Consider the following 22192-nt stretch of genomic DNA (forward strand, 5'->3'; position numbering starts at 1 on the left):
ATCTGAGCTGAGCTAAGTTACGCAGGGCTTCGATTTAATCCGCGAATTTCACCATCAAGCTTCGCGTACTGTCAGCCATCGGGAATCACGGTAAATCACCAGCATTCGGTGCGATTCGTTCACCCTTTCACCCACCCACGCGAGCAAATCTGTAAGCAATCATGTTTCACTTAATTAACATATTCCTAAAAGTCATAATCCCGCCATTGTCGTCGGCATCATTTAGCGTCGGCCGGAAAAGTCGACAAAACGCGAAGGCGCAGGCCTCCGTTTTCTCGAGCACAATCTCATCCGCTCATGTGTAAATAAACTTCGCTCCTCGCGGGCTCGAGTGTGTTTTCCACGCAGGGTGGCGGGCGAATTTTGGCACCATTCGCACTAAGCAACAGCCTCGAACAGCGACTTAAAGAGGGTGAGAGCGAGAAAGAAAGCACGAACGAGAGAGGGAAAAAAACCTTCAAACTCAAACCGAAAACACTCGCGATGGCGGGCCTTGTTGTGGGGCATTAGCCGTCTAAGTAGCTTTTGAAAAAGGCTCGTTTTGCGTTCCCGAACGCAATCGGCACCTAAGAAAACACATTGCCTCCACCGACCGGGAGCGTGGGTGAGTTCTCGGGAGGCTCCAAAGGCGGTGTGGGTGGTGTGAGAAGAACTTAACGAATTTTCAACGAGCTGCTGGAAATATGTCTAAAAGTGAGTGAGTGAAATTGATTTACAATGGCCCGGTCCGGAGAGTTTCCGGCGCGTTCGGATCATCAAGTGTGCTTTTAAGATTTCGCCCCGACAAAGGAGCCCCCGAAAAACATGCAAACAAGCCACACGCTCGTTGGGTGGGACGGCCGGAACCTCAGGGATTAGGATTTTTCATTGTGAAGAAAGCTTTTGGTTGCGTTTCTTTTGCCCGGGTCGCGTGGGAAACTCAGCATAGCTGACCGATGCCGGAGATGGCGCCCACTCGCTCACATCCTCGTGTTGGTGGGCTTTCCGTTTTGTTTCGTCCAACAAGCGCGCGTGCCTCCGGCGTCCGGAGCTTGATGTGTTTGATAAATGGCCCACGCGTTTCCCATGGCGCAGCGATTCCAAAGACGACCGATCCACCCTCAGCTTCCCTCCGGGGAGAAGACACTCTTTTACAAGTGTCAGCAATTTCGATGAGGTGAATAAAAGTCGTCGTCCCCTCGTGGGATGAATAGCCACCCCCAACACAATGGTTCGGAGAACATCGCGTCATAATGCCGCTTGGCACGATTTTCGCCAAACGGTATTATGAATAACAATGGTTCGGAATGGAGCAGAACAAGGACGTCGCCGGGCATATGCCGGGCCGCTGGGCCACCGTGTTTGCTCATTGAATCTGAAAATGACATACTTCGCCCGGAGGGAGTGAAGCTTTTGCTTGCGTATCGAACGCTCGCGAACACACGCCGCGTGCCGATTTACGCATGACGGGAATTCACACACTTTTATTATCGTACCAACACATGGCGCAAGATTTCGTGCTCCCGGAGTTCGAGCTTCATGGTTCAATCATGCCGGCCATCAGGCTTCATTCCGGGGACACATTCCGCATGTTATTCCTGGGAAGCTGTCATTTATTGTACTCCAGTATAAAGAGCGGTGATGCCAGCTCCAACCACGCCATCGGCAAGGAAGGACTCGGAGGCTAAGGATTCAGAGAGGCGCAGAAAATACGGCCTAACCTCTTCACGGAGACGCGTCCGTACTTCATAACGTTTTGTTGGCGCTGTTCGGTGAAGCTTTTCCGGTGCCAGCAGAGGTGGCATTTTCCTCCGTTCGGTGTGCTCTACGGCCATTGAAGAGTTTACCTCTCGGGAGTTTTTATGTTTTTATGGTATATTTTTTCCTTCCGTTTTTTATTCGTCTTCTTGTGCGTGTGTTTCAAAGCCTCCAAGCACCACTTGTGTGACAAGTTAGGATTTTCCCTCCCACAGAATGTCATTCAATATTTTTTTCTTCCTTTCACTGTTTCGGGGGGATGGGAAAAGACAGCGACCCACTCGTGCACGGACCGCATTTGAATTTGTAAAGCCCATTCCCCTGCCATTGATGCCCCAACCGGCACTTCTCCGGACAAGGGCACGTTTTGTTTTGCGATGCGTGGTAAAGGAAACGCTTTTCCGACTCGTAATTGTCGGAAAGTCGTGCATTCAATCGGCCGAGGGCGGCCCCATCCGGTTCTCGGGTGGTTTTGGGGTTTTCTGTACGCCCTCGGGGCGGTTCTTAAAAAACATACTTTCTACCTTTCGAAAGCTCTTCATCGGGCCCGGCGAAGGAAACGAAGCCAGGCAGAATGAGAGCGCAGGAGGGCGGTTTCTTTTGAAGGGAATGGGGCGAGTTTGTGTGGGCGCGTTATTTCGGGGCCTTATTCTCAAAAGGACCTACACAATGCGCGTAATTCTCGTGTTATAAATCACAAACATGCTTCAGTGTTGAGAGGATTTGAGTGACGAGAACTCAGGGTGCTGACAAGTGACAATAAAAATGAGGTTAGAAAAAGCCATACCGGGTGCTTGCCTCTCATAGTAGGATTCCCCGAGCTGGCAGCTTACGCAATGGTCAGCCAACACACACCCAAACAAGCCCTAGGTCCATTTAGACACGCGCGTGCATGATCGCACCGTTTATGCACTTGCCGTAGTGGTAGAACATAAATTAAATTCTTCATATCCCGCCCGACACTCAGCGTGTTATCACAGACACCGGGGGCACAGTTAATTTTTCTGTGTCATCAGTGGCTTATCGGAAAGCAAAAGGCACTCCCGACGTGCGAAAGAAAGCGACGCAAAGTCGAAAAGTTCGCCCGATTAGTGTAGGTTGCCGCAACATTCCTGGCTCGATCGTCTCATGCTCGTGCGCCGTCTCATTCACACGATCGCGCTCGCAGCCGTAACGTGCGTCTCTCCGTGGCCACATTAAATTAAGACTAATTTACCTCGAGTGGCCCTTTTTCTGCATCTGTCCCACATTCTTGCATCCCTTTCGCGATGCGCGGCTAGGGCTATCATAATTGATGATGGAGATAATACTCGTCCGACGCGTTCGCGAGGGCACGTTCGCGAGTGCGTTCTATAAAAACTGATCATTTCTCTTTCGTTCCGTTTCAGATGGTGATGTGCAGCGGTTGAACTCTGGTAGTAACCACGATCGAAACTGGTGCTTTAGTGGTACTCGGGATTTTGAACGCTTCGTAGGACATTAGTTCAAGTGTGTGTGGTTGTGTGGGAGAACTTCGTCACCGGAAAACGGTGCTCAGGTGAAAAATCAAGTGAAAAACGAGAAGCAAATCGAACGATGGCGACCATCGCGAATGTGGTCCGCTGGTGGGTGATGATGGCGATCGTGCTGTTGACGGTGGTGGGAGGTTTATGTGCGAGTTCTTCTGCTGGTCCAGCGCCTCAATGGGAGCATCTAGTGGACTTCGATCCCAACTATCGGCTTCTCTGGACCGTAGGAAACCAAGAGGTGACGTTCGAGATCCAAGCTCGCACGCTCGGGTACGTTGGCGTTGGATTTTCACGTGACGGTACACTGGCCGGAGCGGATTTGGCCGTCGGCTGGATCGATCAGGGCCACGTCTATCTACAGGTAAGTCCTAATAGTGTGTGTACTCGCGTGTGTGTGTGCCTTCAATCGAGCGGAACTTCTGTACGTACGGAAACAAACAACGGTTTTACTGGCTCGAGCGAGTCCAACCGAAGCACCGGATGGTATAAAAAGCGAATGTTACACGTCATAACCCCGAGCGGAAAAGTTTTGCATTTACAATTGAAATTGAGCATGAATGGCGGTAAAACGGTTGTGACGCGTGATGGTGCCACTGTCAGCGAAGAAGAAACTGAAAAAGGACGCGAGAACGAGCTCCCCGTGACCTCGAATTATTGTGTGTCGGTCTCAATGCTTTAATGCCAGCGCACAGCAGCGTATCGGAAGGACGCAAAGACCCCGCTGGTGTGGGTGGGAAATAATAAATGCGTGCCCACTGCCGCAAGGACCAGCATGTTTTCTTGGCTCGATATATTTCTACGGAGGGCTTTAATATGGAAGTTTTTTTTCTCACCTCACGAACAACGACGATTGAGAAGGATTGCTATAAAATGCACCACCATTCCGAGCGGCGATGCATGTTTGGCTAGATTTTAATTAATATTAAAAGGATATCCGCATTTTCAAACCTCTCCCGTCCATCCGTCAAGTGAAACATTCAGTCGCACACCAGAACAGACAGCGTTTGGTTGCTCGTGAAGGACGAAGGGCAACATTTCACAGCTCGCTTCCCTCATCAGGTTCTGACTCGGACATGCCCCCAGGATGCTCGGGAGCCGAATCGCCTCCCTCCACGGTGAATTTATTATGACCCAAGTGGGTGAAAGCCGGCCCACCCATCTTTCCACCCCGCTTTACAGAAACAAAGCCACCCTCGGGTCGGTTGGTTCTGCTGCAAGTGAAATTTCGAGGCCACCCATCCCGAAGAAAACTTCCCCGTCCGGCATAATCCGTTGATCGGATCATTTAAACTGTAGTAACGTGGCCGACCAGCCCGAGCATATGTATCGCGTAATCTGATTATGATGCGAGCCCCCGCTGGCATGGAAGGTTCGCCCAAAAATCAGTCCGTCAGAATAGGCGCGCTGTAAGACCGGTCGGTTTGCGTCCTTCATCTTTTGCAGTTCCGGTTCCAAAATGCACCGGTCTCTCGGGCCGGAAAAGTTCGCCCATCCCGACCCACGCGTTGCTATTTAAGCACGGGTTTTCGAGGGTTGGCATTCCCTTTTCGCAGGAGCGTGCAGAAGTTGCTCGTTCCACCAACTCATTCGAAGGCCTCCCGACCTTACGCGTGCGTGTGTTAGCGTTTAGGTTCCGGAAAGCGGCAAGCATACGTGCAAATGATTGTTGTTATGATTGTATCATAAATATTACACAAATAAACAAATTAATTCTCCCACCACCGTGTCGGGATGCGTGATGGGGCTCCTGAGCGTGGTTTAGGATCGGAGCCGCGTTATGCAAGGATTCTCAAACCATGGTTTGTGGGCCGACATGTTAGTTTGCCACAGGGCGTACTAGGCAGATGCCATTGGATCGTCTTTCGGAAGGGGGTTACGAAAGTTTCCCGAAGTTTTCCACCTTAGGGTTTCCAGCGCGTTTCCCAAGCGTGATGAATGAAGATCTGATTTCACTGCATTTACCTGGAAGGCATCTTTCGAGTGTGTTTTTTGAGATTCCTAAGCCATCTAGAAAACGTCGTCTCATTGTACCAAGTGTCTTTCAAACGGTCTTCTCTTCTTTCCCTCGTAAGCAGTGTAACCTTGAGATTCGTTTACCTCACCTCAGCTCATTAATTACAAGCCTACCAGTCATCCCACACTCGCACAAACACAGATAGCAGGTAAATTAATCGCACCCGTTTGCCTCGTCCGGGGGATCCATTTCCGCCTCCAGACCGATTGCTTTGACCGATTTGTCAACTGGCTTGGCGTATCAAAACAACATTATCATCGTTACTGCGTGGTCAGAGCATTCGCACCGGCCTCCGTTAAGGACGATAGTTTATTTTCCCGTTCCCACATGGAGTTTCCCCTTCGACGGCGGCCCATAAATCACTCGGTTTCGGTTCTTTCACTTGCGCAGTTGTTTACGATACACGCGCGCCTACGCGAAAGGTGCAACCGGATGGCGGGAAATTCTGCGGAATAAACAAAGCACCAAAATCTTCGACTCCTCACACCTCGCACGGTGCCCAAACCAACAAATGGCCGCCCATTTCACCTGCCGTCGAGAGCTGGTGTGTTTTTCTTTTCCCACCCACCGATGGTCACTCAAGCTGTGTGCAGGGGTTGATGTTTTCTTTTTCTTCATTTTCTTCGTTCTGGCCACCCTTGGGGAAGGTTTACTTCCTGCTAGCTAGAAACCGGACAGGCCATTAATAACGTTAAGACCGCGTATCGTCTGGAGGAAGTTTTTCCCTTTTTTTTCGATTCCGTTTCACGCTCGCCACCCTCGCAGGTGCCGATCGCTGCGTATCGATGGAAAAGTTAAAACAACACCGTTAAGTAGGCACTCGAGGCGCAAAAAAAGGGCTCCACGATAGAACAACGCAACAATTACGCTTACTCTCTCGTCGGAATGCGGCATGCGTGCAAGTACCCTGGTTTGCGAGACAGATTGGCGCAAGCTCACTTCCTTACGTTGGTGTTGCTGGTTAGATCCTTCGCCGCCCGATAAGGGGACGCTCGCGGGAAAACCCGGAAAAACTTCCAAAGTAATAGCTCGGGCTCGGGGCTTCGGTGTTTTTATTTTCGGTTGAGCCTTCCTTAGCGCCAGAGGGCCACAGATAGGTGCGTTGGTAAATCGGTTTAACGCGAGCCCGGGGCTGTGGGCACGAGCGAGTAGGCTCCTCTTATCTGCGGCCTCCTTTAACCGCCATCGTACCGAACGTGGGGCGAAATTGCGTGAAATTTGTTATCGTGGCCTCGAACGCCATTCAGCCGCCATTTCGAGCAGAAACGCGGCAGGATTTTTCGTTTTTTGGCTTTCCATTGCTGGGTTCGTGGTGCAAAAATAACACACCAATTGTGGAGTCACCGGGAGAAAGAGAGAAAGCAGGTAGAACGCACAACAACAACAGCAGCAAAAAAAAAGTTTCTTATCATTTAAAAGCGAAACTTTTTCCCACGCAAAACCCCTCGCTGAAAAAAAAACGCAACAGGGGATTAGGGCCCGAGGGCCAGTCACTTCGAGCACCCCTTGTTTTTCGCCAACGAAGCGAGTTCCGTTTTATGGGCCAGGCCTCTCGGTGGCTGAACGGCTGATAAAAATATGCTCCAACTCTGGCATGCTAATCCTGCGGTCGGGTTTTTCCGCCTTCTCAGAGAGGGCAATGGCGATGGCGTGGTCATTTTTCGCACCCCACTTTGCCTCGAGTAGGGTAGCGCCTGTTTGCGCGGCTGCACGATGACATTTCTTTTCGGGCCATGCCCGGGGACGAAACGGCAATCATTGCCGGAGGTCAGTTGGGTTCTGGTCGTTTTTCCCCACACGATTCGGGGCCGTTTTTCCATCTCATTGGCACTTGGCTGTGGGGCTGATCGAGGGGCTAAAATGGAGCCTTTTTCCGCACGACGAACTCGGCCCAGGGCCGGCCAAAAAGTTGGATGCTTCCGGGGTTCGAGCGCTCGGGGCGCTACGGTACGTACGGTACGTCCTATTTGCCAACGATGCCTCACGCAGCCCTATTCCGGGCGCAATTAAAAAGTTGAAACGTTTGCGGAAAAGGAAACCCAGCCTCGAGCTCTCCCTTACCGCTGGTCGCTTTGTCTACGCTCTTCGGGATTTTCCGTCTCAAGGCTCGTGACGTTGAAATTAAAACCACCAGCCCCAATGAATGACGCACAGTAGGAGGACGGATAAGGGCGCGGTTAAACCAACTAACCGGCCCTGATGGCCTGAATTCACCTTGACGAGTTTGTGGGACGGTTCGGTCGGTTTAATGATATGCCAAAGAGATCAGATGACCTGTTCGACAGATTGTGCTCTAGATTTTTGGAGTGACTTTCGGGCAGTCAACATCTGCTTCTCTGTTTTAGCGCGCTTCACAGGAAGCCAAGCTTTACGAATACTTTTATCGAAGCACGATTTGTTCTTGTATCGTACCTTCATGTTTTAATGCTATTTTCTGGCTTAAAAAAACAACTCGTGCTTTTCACCGTGGAAATTTAAATACGCAATAACGAAATGTGAAAATAGAATAAAAAAATAACCACCCACCATAGCCTCGGCACGAGCTCCTGACCGAACGTTTAAAAAAGCGGGAGTAAAAAGCTGCGAGGCGAAGAATAAAGCACACAAAAGCTTTCGGCAGAACCTCGCTGAAATAAGGCGGCGAAAAATGCGGTGATGAAATTTAGCTGACGCCTTTCGAAATTTACATTATTAAAAATGCTGGCGTCAGTTTGGGGCCCGAGCGGACAGAAACACCTGAACAGCCCGATAGCGGATGGTTTTTCGCGGGTCTGGTTGAAATAATTCCACTCCTCCTATCCAGCCCGTGGTAATCAGCGCGAAAAATTCGCTCACCTTTGCTGATTCTGGTGCCAGCGAAAGAGCACCAAAAAAATCCACTGGTACGAGGGTAAGTGAACTCGAGCACGGAAATTGTGCCACCGCCCAGTGCTGCCAGCAAAGATTACGCTCACTCCGTGCTGATGGAAAGCAGACGGTGAGCGAGAGTGTGCCTGGTCGGGGGATAACTTTAAACATGATAATTAGTTAATTTTTTAGCCTACTCCGGTCGAAAGGGCGTACCATGACAACACGAGGCCTCGTGGAAACGCCTTCAGCTGAAGGTTGTGAGTGTGGGTATGTGTGTGTTTTTTTGCTCGCAATTTCACCGCACGTGATCCTGTTGATCTTAGGGTTGATCCACGAGGCACCTCGTCCTGAAAACCATCTGCTTCAGGTGGGTTTGGCTGTTTAATCTGCCAGAATGGATGAGCTTTTAATTGTACGGCACAATTGAATTACCAGCCATCGTTGGTTTTAATGAGGCCGCTTGGCACGGTGAGGGTCGCAATTACGCTGTACAAACACATTTTTCCCGAGGGAAGAAAGAATCGGTTGAAACATTTCGAGTGCCGCTACAAGATCCGAGCCGAGTTTCCAAAAAGGTGCTGAAATTGCATCAAATAACCGTCAAAATGATGGCGGGAACGGCCATCCATAACTCTCCGGTTTATGCCAAATGGTAGGCAAAGAGAACTCGACATACGTGGGACGGACGTTCCTTCAATCAAAGGGCTCTCGTTTATGTGCGTGCCGGAAATCTCCCCCATCGGCATATGGAGAATGGGCTTCCATCGATCAACGCCGCAAGCCCGGTGCCGATCACGTAGGTCGTACGAAAATCACCCAACCACTTCCCGCGAACGCGAACCCCAAAAAAGCAATAACAATCTATTGGAATAGATGAAAAATTGTTACCATTTCTAGCGCGCCCGCCCGCGCATGTGATTACGTTTATGGAGCGATGGAGCCGCCCGTTTTATTGCGGGCATATTTTAAACGCAACACCGGAACCGTTTTCCGCCCCCGAAAAACTCCCAACGGCAGTGATACTTTGGCGCGTCGTTAAGGTTCTCTTCCTTGGTGAAGAAAAAATACCCGGCACACACACACTCCCACTCACTCGTACGAGGGATTTTGGGGGTCTTTCGTCCGCTATCTCTGTACGCTGCTGACACGAAATTCCTCCCGGGCCATATACCGCGGCGATAAGGATAAATGAATGGGCTCTTCATCATTTCTATTGCGTGTTTTGCGAAAAGATCCTGCCCTGGATTCGTGCGTAGCGTGACCGTGAGAAACGTTGCTCTTTCGTCCTTGCCGAAGGGATTCATCCAGGAATGTGTCTCCTGGATCAGACTCGCACCTGTCGTCGGGTTTGGTCTTCGTGTCAATTAAAACCCCGACTCGTTAAATGCTGGTACGTTACTGCAACTAGCCGTAGGTAATTATGCCCCAGAACGCCAACGCCTGCATCGAGCGCGATGACGCATTCCTCCACCAGGTAGAAAGAGTATTGGAGCTGCCAAGCACATTAAAATGTAAAATGTACAGCCCAGGCACGGACACGAGTTCGCGTGCGAGTCAGCACCCTCAAGGTTTTCGTGCGAGCACTCCGCTTGCTTTTCCGGGCGTGTGTTGGAGGAAAATGAAGTTGTGAACAGGAAACAGACGCCTAATGAAACTAAACAGTTATTTGTGTACCGACCGAAGGCAGCCGGAGCTTCGTGTTTCGGTACCAGGTTCCGCAAGGCTTTAGCAGGCTGGTTCTAGACTGCCGTAGCAGGTGTGCTCGAACCGTGCCCTTGTTTTTGGTTTTCGCTTTTTACTGCGGCATGTCTGAAAAGGGGGCCTTTTCTTTGCTGCAAGGACACTGCCAGCCCGTCGAGCCCGTCGGTTGGGACATGTTTTCGATCTCTGGCCCCGGAGGCTAAGCTAAGGTGCCATTCGCCCAAGGTGCCGGAATCGGCACCTGGCCGCAACATGCACAACGACAGGCAAACAAGACGTGGTCGTGCTTTCGTAGGCCTTGGGTAGCCCACCCTTTGGCCCTGGCTGTGGTTCTGGTGCTGCGCATTTCTGCGCTTGCTGTCTGTTCGGCAAATCGCATTATCGCACAACATGGAGGTGCATGTAATGCGCTCGAACACTCGTGTCATACGCCACTCGCCAAGTCCACGTGAATGATGAGTACGAAAGTGTGGGCGATTTTTCAGCTGGCATCTTTTCACCACAACGCCTTTACTCGATGGGTACAACACTTTCGCATGTTTCGTTTACGAAAGGAATACGCCACCAACGCGTCAAACAACGGGCGCACTGAGGCGGAAACCAAAATGGGAGCTCTTTAAATAGCGCGACTTTGCGAACCCTTTTCTCTCGCCGTAGACGAAGTATTATTTGCGAGGTCGCTAGTTTTGCGTGTCGCGCGTGCCTTTCCTCGGTGTGCTGCCAAATTTGCCGCAAAGAAGCAGCGCATGCTTTTAGCGATTGCGAGCTCTCGAATGCAAGGACTCGAATGTCGTCACACACGTCGGCAATCAGCACCGCCGCCGGGACGGTGAATCTGCAATATCCTTTTTCCATTTGGTACTCTCCGAGAAGGCTCCGTTCCGGGACGTCCTTTGGGGGTGCTCGCACGTTAATAGAAAATGGAGCTATCGGGACGATTTTACGACACGGCTTCCGGGACAGTGACAAGGGCAGGTTGGCCAGGAGTGGCTTGGTAACCGGAAGTGGCTACCCTGACACAATCACGACACAGTTTTTAACCCACACACACTCGTACATACACTCACATGTGGATGCACCCGAACACAAGTAGGACATGAAGCAAACACGAGCAGATCGTCCTGTCATCCCCACACCGGTACAAGCGCTGATGGCTATCAGGATCGTTCCGGTTCGGTGCGGATTGTGTGCAAATTCGTCCTGGTGGAATGCTCCTCCTAGTGCGAGAATGTGTGTGTTTAAGTAAATGGAGAGAATGTATTTACCCTCGCCGGGAGCCTGCAAGCGTCCTGTCGTGGCTGAAGTGACTAGGTCGAATCATGATGTTGTTGTAATATAGTTGCTAAGTACACTCGTAATAGCTTTTATGTCGGAAAGTCGAGATCCTCTTTAGACGCGCTACCCGAGTCCTCTGAGTGCGGTGAAGGAAGCGGAGGACAAGTTTTACTACACACTAACATCAACACACGTGCCTCAGGACTCATGTTGCTCGGCACCGACGGGTATCGCGCCAGAGCCGCTGACGGTGGTGATTTTTAGCTCGGGCGAAAGTTAAATTAATGCAAACATGTTGTTTGATATGAAATTTTAACTTCATCTAACCGGAGATCGCCGTCACTGGTGGTGTCCCTTCGTTCGGAGGGTTTTATCGAGTTATCAAACCACAAACAGTGCGCGAGGATGGATCTCACCACGGTCCCACCGGTCCATTAAGAGTCGCAGTGGCAGGCCACCGGTGTTGGCTGGTGGTTGACACTCAAATTGATGTGAAAATAAATGTCATGATTTATGTAAACGAGGCGCGCGAACGTTCACCAAACAGATCTCGCAGCCACGGATGAAGCTTGAGCTCAATTTCTAAGCGACGCGGTAGAACCGGCGAAAATCAAACATTACCTCCCGTTGGAAGTGCTTTGCATTTGAGCCTGCTGTCGGCTTACGCGGCTAATTGTTTGCAGTTGCGCATCGGCGAATGGAGAAATTATTGCCCCGTATTTGCATTACTAATGGAACGTGGCCGCGCTGGTGAAATTTTAACGAAAGATGTTACTATATTCCGTTAGGAAGTTTGTGCGGCTAACCAAGAGACGCTTTGCGTATTAAAATCCATCACATACCCACTGAGATCGGGCTCATTTCGCGTTCATAAGCTTACACTTTGGATATTTGATGTTTAAATTGCATTCTAAAACAAATGAAACCGTTGCACTAGCCGATGATAAAACAGTCTTATCCTCGCTTCTGAGAACGCTGCATCAAGGACCAAAGATCCTGTCAGTTGCACTGTCTAAAGCACATCAAACATCGTTCGCAATTTCCTCGTAATTTAGCCTCCCACAATCAGTGCCCGAAATTGGCCTTCCGACATTCCGGGAAGTAAACCGACCTCCCCAAAAGCCGAGTCGATTAAGGAGCTATCCGCCTGAAACGATCTTAATCGGTGTCACCCATCATATCTAATCGCTCCGGAATCCTTCACCCAGGCGTCGAGCCACCGGAAAAGCGGCCGGGCGCTGGTTTTCCCCGAATTCGAACATAAATTACTGCCCATCAGTCGTCGCTTGGAGCTGGCAAGCACTTGCTCGGACGGGCCAATAATGACGTCCAGCCGGGCGCGTTTCGAGTTCCGCCCGCACCCGTACAGCGCATGATGGGTGTCCTAACGGGGCTAGCCTCGCGGTCCCGCAGAACGAACAGGATGGCCGTGTTTCGGTGTCGTGAGTGCCATAAAATAAAATAGCGATGACAAATTGTAGCAATTATTTCCACCATAAATCAAGCGTGAATAAACTATAAACGCGGTACGTGGCGCTTTTCGTTGGCCTTGCGGTGGTAAAATCTTCCTGCTGGCCTGTCGGTCGGTTAGGGGTTCCGTTTTCCCCGAAATGCGAACCTTCGCTCGTCCTCGTTCGTTACTTGCTGCGTTGGGGTGGTCTCTCGTGCCAACCAGGCACAACGGAAGTAGCTTGTGTCGTACTCGGGCAACATTCCCACCCAAATTAGTTGCCAATCGAGTGTCCGCTCGGTACTCGGCAGCCGGAAAAGTGCGTGCGTGCGTAGATTTGGGTGAGCGGAGGCGCGTTCGACAATTTGCGGAAAATTACCCCCACCCGAACTGTCGATCCTCGGCTGGTTCCCGGTCTCCGAACGCTCTGACACGATTGACACGGCCGCTAATGACGGGGAACCATGCGCAGCCCGTCGTGCAGCTGTCAGCGGAAGCACGACGTTTATGACGAGCAATTTCCGGCCACCACAACTCCCTATAGGACTGAGCCTCTGGGACTGGGTTGGGAAAACAAGGCGCCAAAAAATAGCAAGACAAGCGTGCAATTTTTCCGTACCCATCCACTGACCATTGGCCGGCTGTTGCCCGTTTTCCGGGCGCGTAATTAGCCACACACATACACATCTACACGAGAAGAAGCTGCTGGGCTGTGTAACGGAAACGGCCTCCCAACGGTGCCTGGTGGATGTTTGGTTTGTGCTAATTGTCGTGCGACCGTGGTTTGGCAACTGTTATGGGTCCTGTTTGCGTCCATTTCCGGGTGCCACGGTAGGTTGACGGATTATCGAATGAATGATGCAAAGAGGGCCGCAGATGGGACGCGATGCCGATCGTTCGGAACAGGCACAATGTTGGGTCCTTGCCAACCGTCCGGTTCCGGAAATGAATTACCATATAATTGACTCAGCGATGCTTGTGACGAGATCTGTCAATGAATGACCGACGCTGGATGCGATTTGACGTTTGACTTTCGACACAGATGGCTCGTAGCATCGTTTGCAATTCATTATCCTTTCTCGGCAACGATGGGAGAGAGTTTTTTTTGGTCCAATTCTAGGGCTAGAACAAGAATTAACTCGGTTCCAAAACCGATGTCAACGATCAAAGCTTACGCACAGATACCAACCATCAAACTTACCAACCATTGTGCTCTTTCCCATTCCAGGATCGTCACATCCGGGCGGATAGCGACGGTGAACCCATCGTGGACTCTTCGCAGGACTACACGCTGCTGCTCGGCTACGAGAACATGACGCACACCGTAATTAGATTTAAGCGCAATCTGGATACCTGTGATATGAAGGACGACTTCCCGATAACGGTAAGTGCTCGATCTGTAGGCTTCCATCTGGCTTCGAGAGCTTCGGGAAATCCACCGCGCAATCCAGTCACGTCTGGACGGGGCCACTCGAGCCACAGCGACTTAGCGTCTACTTAGCGTGGCGTCGAGTGGACCTCCCGACAACGTTACAAGCAGCCAATTTGGCAACATTTTCCTTTGACATCGTCTCGAGGGTACTTGAAGGCGTCCGGAAGTTGCGAGCGTGGGCACCAATTCGATTGTTTCACTCGTCTCGTCAGCCACCCGAGAGCCGTTAACCGTTCCGGTTGGCCAGTTACGGTCCGTCAAGACGCCAACCGCTGGGTGGAAATTCAAATTTAATCGTTTGCAAACTATTGCCATAAATCAGAGTGTCGGTTGAGGGATGGTTGTGTCAGATTGCGAGTCGAGATAGCGATCAGAGCAAGTAAAAACCCAGCTGAAGGCAAGCAAACCACCGGCCTTGCTCCCTTGGGCGCACGAAAGGCAACCTGGACCACCGAGACCGCCGGCCAATCGGTAGACCAAATGGACGGTTTTGCAGTCGCGTCGGGTTGCACTGACTCACTATCCTTTCGTTGTCGGACAGGATCGATCCGACTCGTCGGTCGAGGTATCGATTGGACGGTGCTATTTGCATATCGTTCGCCATCACCTGCAAGGTCCTGTGGCCGATGAATGCGTTGTCCGATGGTGCATCAACACCCCAGACGGTCGGTGGTCGACGAACAAGTGCTAAACAGAGGCATCCTATCGGAAGGCGACGATGCCGAGTGACTAACCCGCGTATCGGTGGACAATCCTCCCGGAAGCGATTTAGCGACGCTCTACACGAAGCAGGCAAAGGAGCGACTGAACGGGGATGAATCCTTCCCTCAAAACCAACCATTCGCCATTGCTCCGGAACCACCGGTAAGGGATGGTGAGAAAAGTTTTCTTTACCACTCGTCCCACTCGGGAAAATGGGTGGTTAGATTTTCCACCAGGTTCGATCCACCACCAAAGGATGGAAGCCTGGCTTTGGCCTGCTTTTCCGTCGGTCGGGATGGGGTCCCAATGCGAGGATTGAAATCGGGAAGAAATCGGCGAGTGAAAGATGAATCCAATTTCGCCTACATTTCCCTATCGTTCGGTAACGTCGAAAACGCAAAACCAACAAACTCCCAATAAGGCGCCTTTCACCGTGCACCATCCACCCTGTGGCAAGGGAACCATTATCCTTCGAGTCGGCTAAGAATTTGTGCCGTTCTTTGCATGGGCGGTGGCAACGGCAGGCGACGTTAATAAACAGGGAAGGAATTACAGGAACTTTTCCAATTAGTTTGGAATTACGATGACAGTTGGAAAGTCGTCGGGGGTTAGCATGAGTGCGGATCGACGAAGAAACGAAACCCCGAATGAAATGTCTCAAATGCCTCATCCTTCCGCGCTCAGCCGACGAGTGAGCATTAAAATCAGATGATGCTTTATTTATTGTGTAATTAATTTGTACCACTTTTCGGTCTTGTCGTTTCTTTAGTAGGCTGAGAAGAAAAAGCGCACTCACGCGGGGGTGGATGTTATAGGTGAGTGATGCCAGAGTATGGCAAATGGGGTGGATCATAAATCAGCCCGTTATGCTGGCGTGTTTTATCGAGCAGGAAAATTACTTTTTGAGAAAATTATCCACCGATCGGGCGGTTCACGGTGCGAGAGCCATATTTTGACGGCATCCATTTGCTTTTATTCCGGGGAGTTTTCAGGAAAATGCGCCCCGTTTAGGGTCAATATGGTTTGCAGCAGCAGCCCTAGCCGGTTCGGCGAATCGTAATCTATCATGAATCCCCCTCCTAAGCCCGAGTTGGCCCGTTAGCTTTAAATGATGAAATCCGATCAGACGGCTCCTTCTAGTCCGGCGGAACGATCAGCCTGGGTTGGCCAAAAATTCCGATACCTTGCGAATCCTAAATCTTGTTAAAACGGGGCCTCAATTCCGAGAGCAAATCGGGGCTCACCCCGCTGGCCAAACCAATAACGCCGACCATTAGCCAACTCAAACCACAAACTCAATTACGGCCAAACTCAATCATAATCCAGCGACCGGGCTCCTGGTCGGCCATATTGGCGGGACTTGTGGACCGAACGAACTCCGGACCCCTTGTCTGTGGTCTGTCAGACCGAAGCTGGCTAGTCGACGCACCTAATTTCCTCGCCCTAAGACAAGCGAGCGGGTCTAGCCGCCAACCCGCGCGCATACACCAGGATTCGGCCTTTTTCCCGGTGCTGGTGTTTTATTTTCTCCCTCAGCCGACCGAAAAACCTCTGCTCAAGTCCCAGCCCAAGGTAGGAACCGGTCGCTCTCGAGTGGTAAATTCCATTAACTTCCCCCGCGAGCCACTCGCTAGCATGCCCTGCGCTCGGGCGGGTGAAAGTTTGTATCCTTTTTCCCGCGCGCCCGACGGCAAATGCCGAGGACCACCGAATTTCTCCCTCCGAATTTAATTGAGATAAAACCGGGTAGATTAAGGTGTCGGAATAGTCGAAAATCCTGTTTTCTAATTGGAAATTGAATTATGAAAATAAGGAAACACACAATACCGTCGTCGCCGTCGGAGCTGTTGGTGGTGTGGGTGGAGTGCGTTGGAGGTGGCTCGGGAGGTGAGCCATTGCACCCTCTGTACGAGAGGGTGGAAAATTCGAGTCAAATTTCGGAGCCTCTGCGCGAGCGCAATCACTAGCGCTCGGCGGTTGAAGAAGAAATAATATTTGAATATAAATTGAAATTAACATGTGCACCGATACGAGCAAAAAAACGAGAGCGCCCTCTGGTGAGGGGTGAAAATAACCATAAACGAACCCCGTAATGGGGCGCGTTTTCTTCACCGCATGCGACACAAACCCCGTTGTCCCTGTTGCACCCGGCCTTCGAGACGGCGGGAAAAGCTTTTCAACGTCACAAGAGGCAACAAGAAGGGAGAGAAAATAAAACGAGACTGAAGCGTTTTCGTTTTGTGTTGCAACCGACGGGAAACGGTTGGCAGGCAGAGTGACATTCCGCCGGGGCGTCCGGGGCGGCCTTTTCTTTTTATTAATCAAATATGTTTGCATTTATTTCATAAATTGTGCTCGAGCCATTCGCTTCTCCGTGGATCTGCCACCCTGGCCGTGGGCGGAATGCCGCACCCGTGAGTTGAAGTTCGAGGTTCGAGTTCGAGAGGATAACCGCCAAGAGAGCGGAGAAAACACATCCCTTTTCTTGGAAAAAATAAACTCCATCCACCACCTCCAACGCCGGAGGAATTTCGATGACGGCTATGATAATAAATTCCCCCACGAACAAGCTGCCTCACGCGGCACACGATGCACTCCCGGCAGCCTTGTTGAAGGAACCGGCGACCACTCGCGCGAACAAACGCACTTCAACATTTCACCAAATTCGCTCTACTCGTGGGGGCTGGAAAAATCTGAGCGAGAAGGATTTGCCCCTTCAGCCACCTCCTTCCACACAGCTCCCACCGCATTGCACTGGATTGGCGTTGTGCGTGGCCGGGATTTGCATGTGAAATTGAAATTTAATTAAATTTTTCATAACATTAATTTATTCAAATTGTAACGCAAACATTTTCTCGCTCATCGTCCGAGAATCTAGGGACCGATCAGTTGGTCGGGTGCTTGGTTTAGATTTCACTCGGGTTGGTGTGATGCTAGGAAGCTGTAACTGACACCATTCGGGCAGCGATAGATCCATTCTCCAAACCCGGCACATTCCAGTTGAAGAAGCTGCCCGGAGAAGTTTGAACACTTCCCGTCCAGCTTGGTATAATTTTAAAAGTCAACTTTTGGCAAGAGTCGGGATCGGTTTTGAAACTTTTCTTTGAAAGTCAGGAGTCTGATTGAGTAAAGGTTTAGTTTAGCTGAGCAAAAATTATTCACGAACCAGTGACTCACGTCCGATGGGCATGCATTACGTGAGCCACATGAGTGAAATCGCCCGCACTTAGTAGGCTGTGGAGTGAATCAAGCGTTGCCTTAGAGCGCTGTCGATTTCTCCAATTGTGAATTGAAATCGGGTTTTCCGATAATTTCAAACTGCCTCGGCGTTTAGCGCACATTACCCAAATGCGAACCGAGCGCCATTCAGCTCACGCGCCCACCAAAAGCTCGTCAAACCGCAGGAAGGGCGTTTTGTTTTTAAAGTGCCCACCATTCAAACGCCAACGGTGCGGTTCGTCGTCGATTTTCCACCCGATGGCTGGGCGATGGAAAAAGACAACCATATCCAACCGCGTGGGTAGGAGCGCGAGCGTAAACTCCCGGGCGCCAATTGATAAGCCATGAAACGAAACAGATAAAATTTCATGCTTCGTAATTCCATTATTGCGCAGCTCATACGAGCCTTGCTACAAAATCCCACTCCGGCTTGGGCTCGAGTTTTCGCACCCCCCGATGTGGGGGTGGGTGCAAAATGCGGCCTCGTCCTTCTGGTCCTGCTCGTCCTGGTGGTGTCGAGATCGGCGAGGGCAGTATTATTACGCCCGAATGCTTACCAATTTCAAATCAATGCTACACCACGCCGTCCGCTCGGGCATTCGCTCTCAGGCGGTGCCGCAAAAGAAAGCGAGAAAAAAGGACCTCAACGTCCACGGCAGAGGCGGTGTCCGCGTGCGGTGGTGGAAAATATTGCAACTTGCTTTGTGTGGCCACACCCGGCTCTCTCTCCCCCCAGCATTTCCACTCGCCGATGACCGACGAGAAAATGTTTCATTTTCGCTCCGAAATTGGGTTTTGGGCGATTTCCGATGAATTTTCCACCCCAGCGCAAATGCCAATCGTGCCGTGTCGGTGGACTAAGGACTGAGGGTGGTTCGCGGGAATCAGCATTACTAGCTCAATTGCACCGAAATTGTTTGAGCCCGATACATACAGGAGCGTGGGTCGTTTTCATACCGAGTTTGTTAGCCGCTTGTGAGGATGGGCAATTTAAATCGATTATTTCTGAAATTCGTCCTCAATAACACAACTGGAGTTGGTGCTTGGGAGGCTTGCAATTAAACACCTCGTCCTAGTTCCCGGAGTAGGACAATTATTTATTACAACGCCTAACGGGCCTATCGTTTTTCGTCCTTCCAGAACGATACGATGCGCGTGCTGTTCCTGTACTCGAAGGAGAAACCCCGGTCAGGACCAAACAGTGCACTACCACTGCCGCTAGTCGCCTTCAAGGGATCGCGGTCCATCTTCCTGACGCAGCGCTCGAGCCAGGACGAGCTGTCGAACGCGCCGGCCATCAGTATCCTGGAGCTGCGCAACGAGGACGTCGAGCTGCCGGAGAGCGACGAGAGCCTCTACTGGTGCAAAATCTTCAAGCTGGACGACTTCACGCAGAAGCACCATCTCGTACGGGTAAGCAACGGCGTTGGTCATCCTCACTGAGGTTGGCTTCCGCATTTCCTGTTAGCTCTTTTACTATCCTTTTTGAACCATAAACCTCAGCCACTAGCCATGACTGTTCAAACGAGTGTTTGGGGAGGCCATTTTTGGTCGAAGCTTCGTGGTTGGCATCGTCCAATGGCTGAAGAAAAAAGAGATTCGAAACGATCGAAATGTGCACTAATGCATTAACACTCGGCCCTAACCCCCTGGAAGCCTGTCAAGTGGAGCGAAAAATGAGCCACTATTTCCGGCCCGGCAACCCAAATGGGTCCCTGGACACGTGGTTGTGTTCAATATCCGGTCCAAAATTTCATTCAATTTGGTGTCGGTCAACCGCGTACGCCGGTCCTTTGGTTGCAGAACGGCGCAACAAATGCCGTCATTTTGTGCCCGAGTCGAATCAGAGTTGCAGAGCCGCAAGTGCCATTCGGAATAAGGCGAATTCCTTCACAGAGCAGATCGGTGAAAGGCGCGCATTATATTAATGGTGGGAGATTTTTAAAAATCTCGCCCCACACCACTGGGGCGTTTTTCCACCTCACAAATCGGGCGTAAATCGACGGGTTTGCCCATGGTTTTCCCGCCGCATCGAACGGATGCCAATACATCTTCATCGATCTCGGGTACGATTCCACCGCACACCTTCTTCGAGCGAGATAAGACTCACGAAGCGAACATTCCTTTCCATTCATGTGGTGTCGCACCGGTGTGATAAATATTACACACGTTCGCATTCCGCTCTTGGGCTTGGGCACCCGTTCGCGTTCGCGGTTCTCTTCCCGCACGTTCAATCGTTCGTTTTTCCACCTTTTCTACTGGCGAACATTTTTGTCATCGATGCCACCCGCACGCGGAAATGCGCTTCGTGGGCGTGAACGATAAAACACCCCACCCAAAGGGCCACTCGGCACGGAGAGAAAATTTATTTATAATGTGTTCAAATTGGAAATGCGAGAGTCGAGATCCGAAATGGATGTGTGTACACTTCCAATTTCCGTTATCATTATGGTGATATATATGGTGGGTGGGGTGAGATGAGGAAAATTCTTTACCGTTTTTCCCGCCAACCCATTTCGCCCGCCTTTCGGTACATTTTCGAGACCGAAAGTGTTGGACATTTTTTACTGCGTGCCTCCGGCTCCGGGCAGTAACGATCTTCGGTGGGTTCGAACGACCAGCCCAGACTGCATGCGGGGGTTGGTTGAAAAATGGTTTCGTCAGCGAAAACGGGCCAAGTTGAAATGAGCGTAGCGCTCGTTCGGCTTGCGGTGGAGATAAGAAAGTTGTAAAAAAATCATTTCCTCACACTGCCACCCGGAGGGTGTGCGGTCGATAGGGGTTTTTCGGGAAATGTTCTGCCGTCGTTTACAAATCCACTCGTGGCACGAACGGGGCGACCGAGCATATGCATCCGAGCTGGATGGCATCAAGACGGGCTAGCACGCGCTCTCTCTCTCTCTTTCTTCCCACGGTAACCTTTGGAAAGGACCCGGAACGATAGCGGGAAATTGATTGGAAAATATTTCCCGTGCTCGGAAAATGATTTCAAAGTGATAGACTGCTGGAGTACGATTCGGTTCCACACCGCGAGGAACCTTTTCTTGGCCTGTTATGGGATGTGCTTTTTTTTTCTCCCCTTTTCAATCGACACAGGTCCGTTGTCTCTGCCGGGGTGGTATGTTTTCATCCACCAAACCCTCCCTACCCAATAAGGAACGCACCGGAACAAACTGAACCGAAGGCGGAGAAAGATAAAGAAAGAATCGTTTCTTTTTCGACATGACGAAATTCCGCCTTTTTACCGATCAATTCGTGGTCCACCCCGGCCGACGTTAATATCCTGTGTGGGTCTTTCGAACCCTTACTTTTTGCAGCCCAATGTTGCCATTTAGAACCTGTGTACTGGACTGGCCAGCGCAATTGCGTACGCCAGCTTTGGGTGCAAATTTTCATTAAATCCTGCACCGGAACCAATCGCGCTGTCGGGCGGATCGACGTGGCGAATCCTTCCCATAGCGTCGTTACGGTGCTCTGCCACGGTGTCCTGTGACGAGCCGACGAGGACGCATTCTTCCCGTGCCTAGGGTGTCCAATTTTTAATGGCCCCATACTCACGAACGGCGCAATACCAAAACGCGCCCCGGTATGCCTGTGCGAGAGGGTCGAGAAATTTGTAAAATCACTCCACTTCTGATTCGACGCCGGCATTCGGTAGTAGAGCAAATATTTTCCTACAACCCTCGAGCGCGGGAAGCGTACCGCTCGATGGAGCGCAAACAACGGTCCCGGGTTCGCGATTTGAAAGGAATCGGTCCCCCGGGAGAAAGGGCTCACTCACCAGCACCGGCACCGTCACCGGGTCGGCTTTATTGTTTCTCGGGGCAAATATTTGCCCCGTCGTACGTTGTAATAATCCCAAAACCAACGACAAATTAAACACAGCGGCAAACGCATGGATAGCAAGGGCTTGTGCTTCGTGTTTTCCCTCTGGCCGCTGTTTTTTTTTTCTCTGCACCATCGATGACGGGCCGACGTGAAATAAAATATGGAATGTAGCGCGTCTAGCAGCAGCAGCATCCATTGTGTGTGTGCCACGGATCCTTAGGATCATATCCGCACCGAACGTTGTAAACCGATCCCGGCAGAGAAAGCGTCTCGCAATCTGCATTTGGGCCGGAAATCCCATCGAACAATCGCTCGAGAGAGCACGCACTCGAGAAAGGTCCTTGTCGGGATGCGGGGAATTAATGCCATGAAGACGCGGTGAATAAATGAATTATTTCAAGCCGTCAAGGGCCACAAAGCAGCAGGAGCCGGCACCACGTGTCGGGAATGTGCTGGGGTTGCCGAATCGTGGAACA

At 51.0% G+C, this 22192-nt stretch overlaps 1 protein-coding gene across 1 annotated transcript in view; it reads left to right on the plus strand.

Moving 5' to 3' along the window:
• Positions 1-3225: 3225 nt before the first annotated feature.
• The window catches only part of LOC128720645 (MOXD1 homolog 2-like), a 38059-nt gene continuing 19092 nt past the window's right edge, over positions 3226-22192 (plus strand). Inside the window, exons 1-3 of the mRNA XM_053814324.1 lie at positions 3226-3606; positions 13764-13919; positions 19029-19301. Of these exons, the coding sequence (XP_053670299.1) occupies positions 3313-3606; positions 13764-13919; positions 19029-19301 (723 nt within the window). The 5' untranslated portion in view covers positions 3226-3312. The remainder of the gene's footprint in view (positions 3607-13763; positions 13920-19028; positions 19302-22192) is intronic.

The sequence above is a fragment of the Anopheles nili genome, chromosome 2, assembly GCF_943737925.1.
Source record: "Anopheles nili chromosome 2, idAnoNiliSN_F5_01, whole genome shotgun sequence".
Lineage (NCBI taxonomy): Eukaryota > Metazoa > Arthropoda > Insecta > Diptera > Culicidae > Anopheles > Anopheles nili.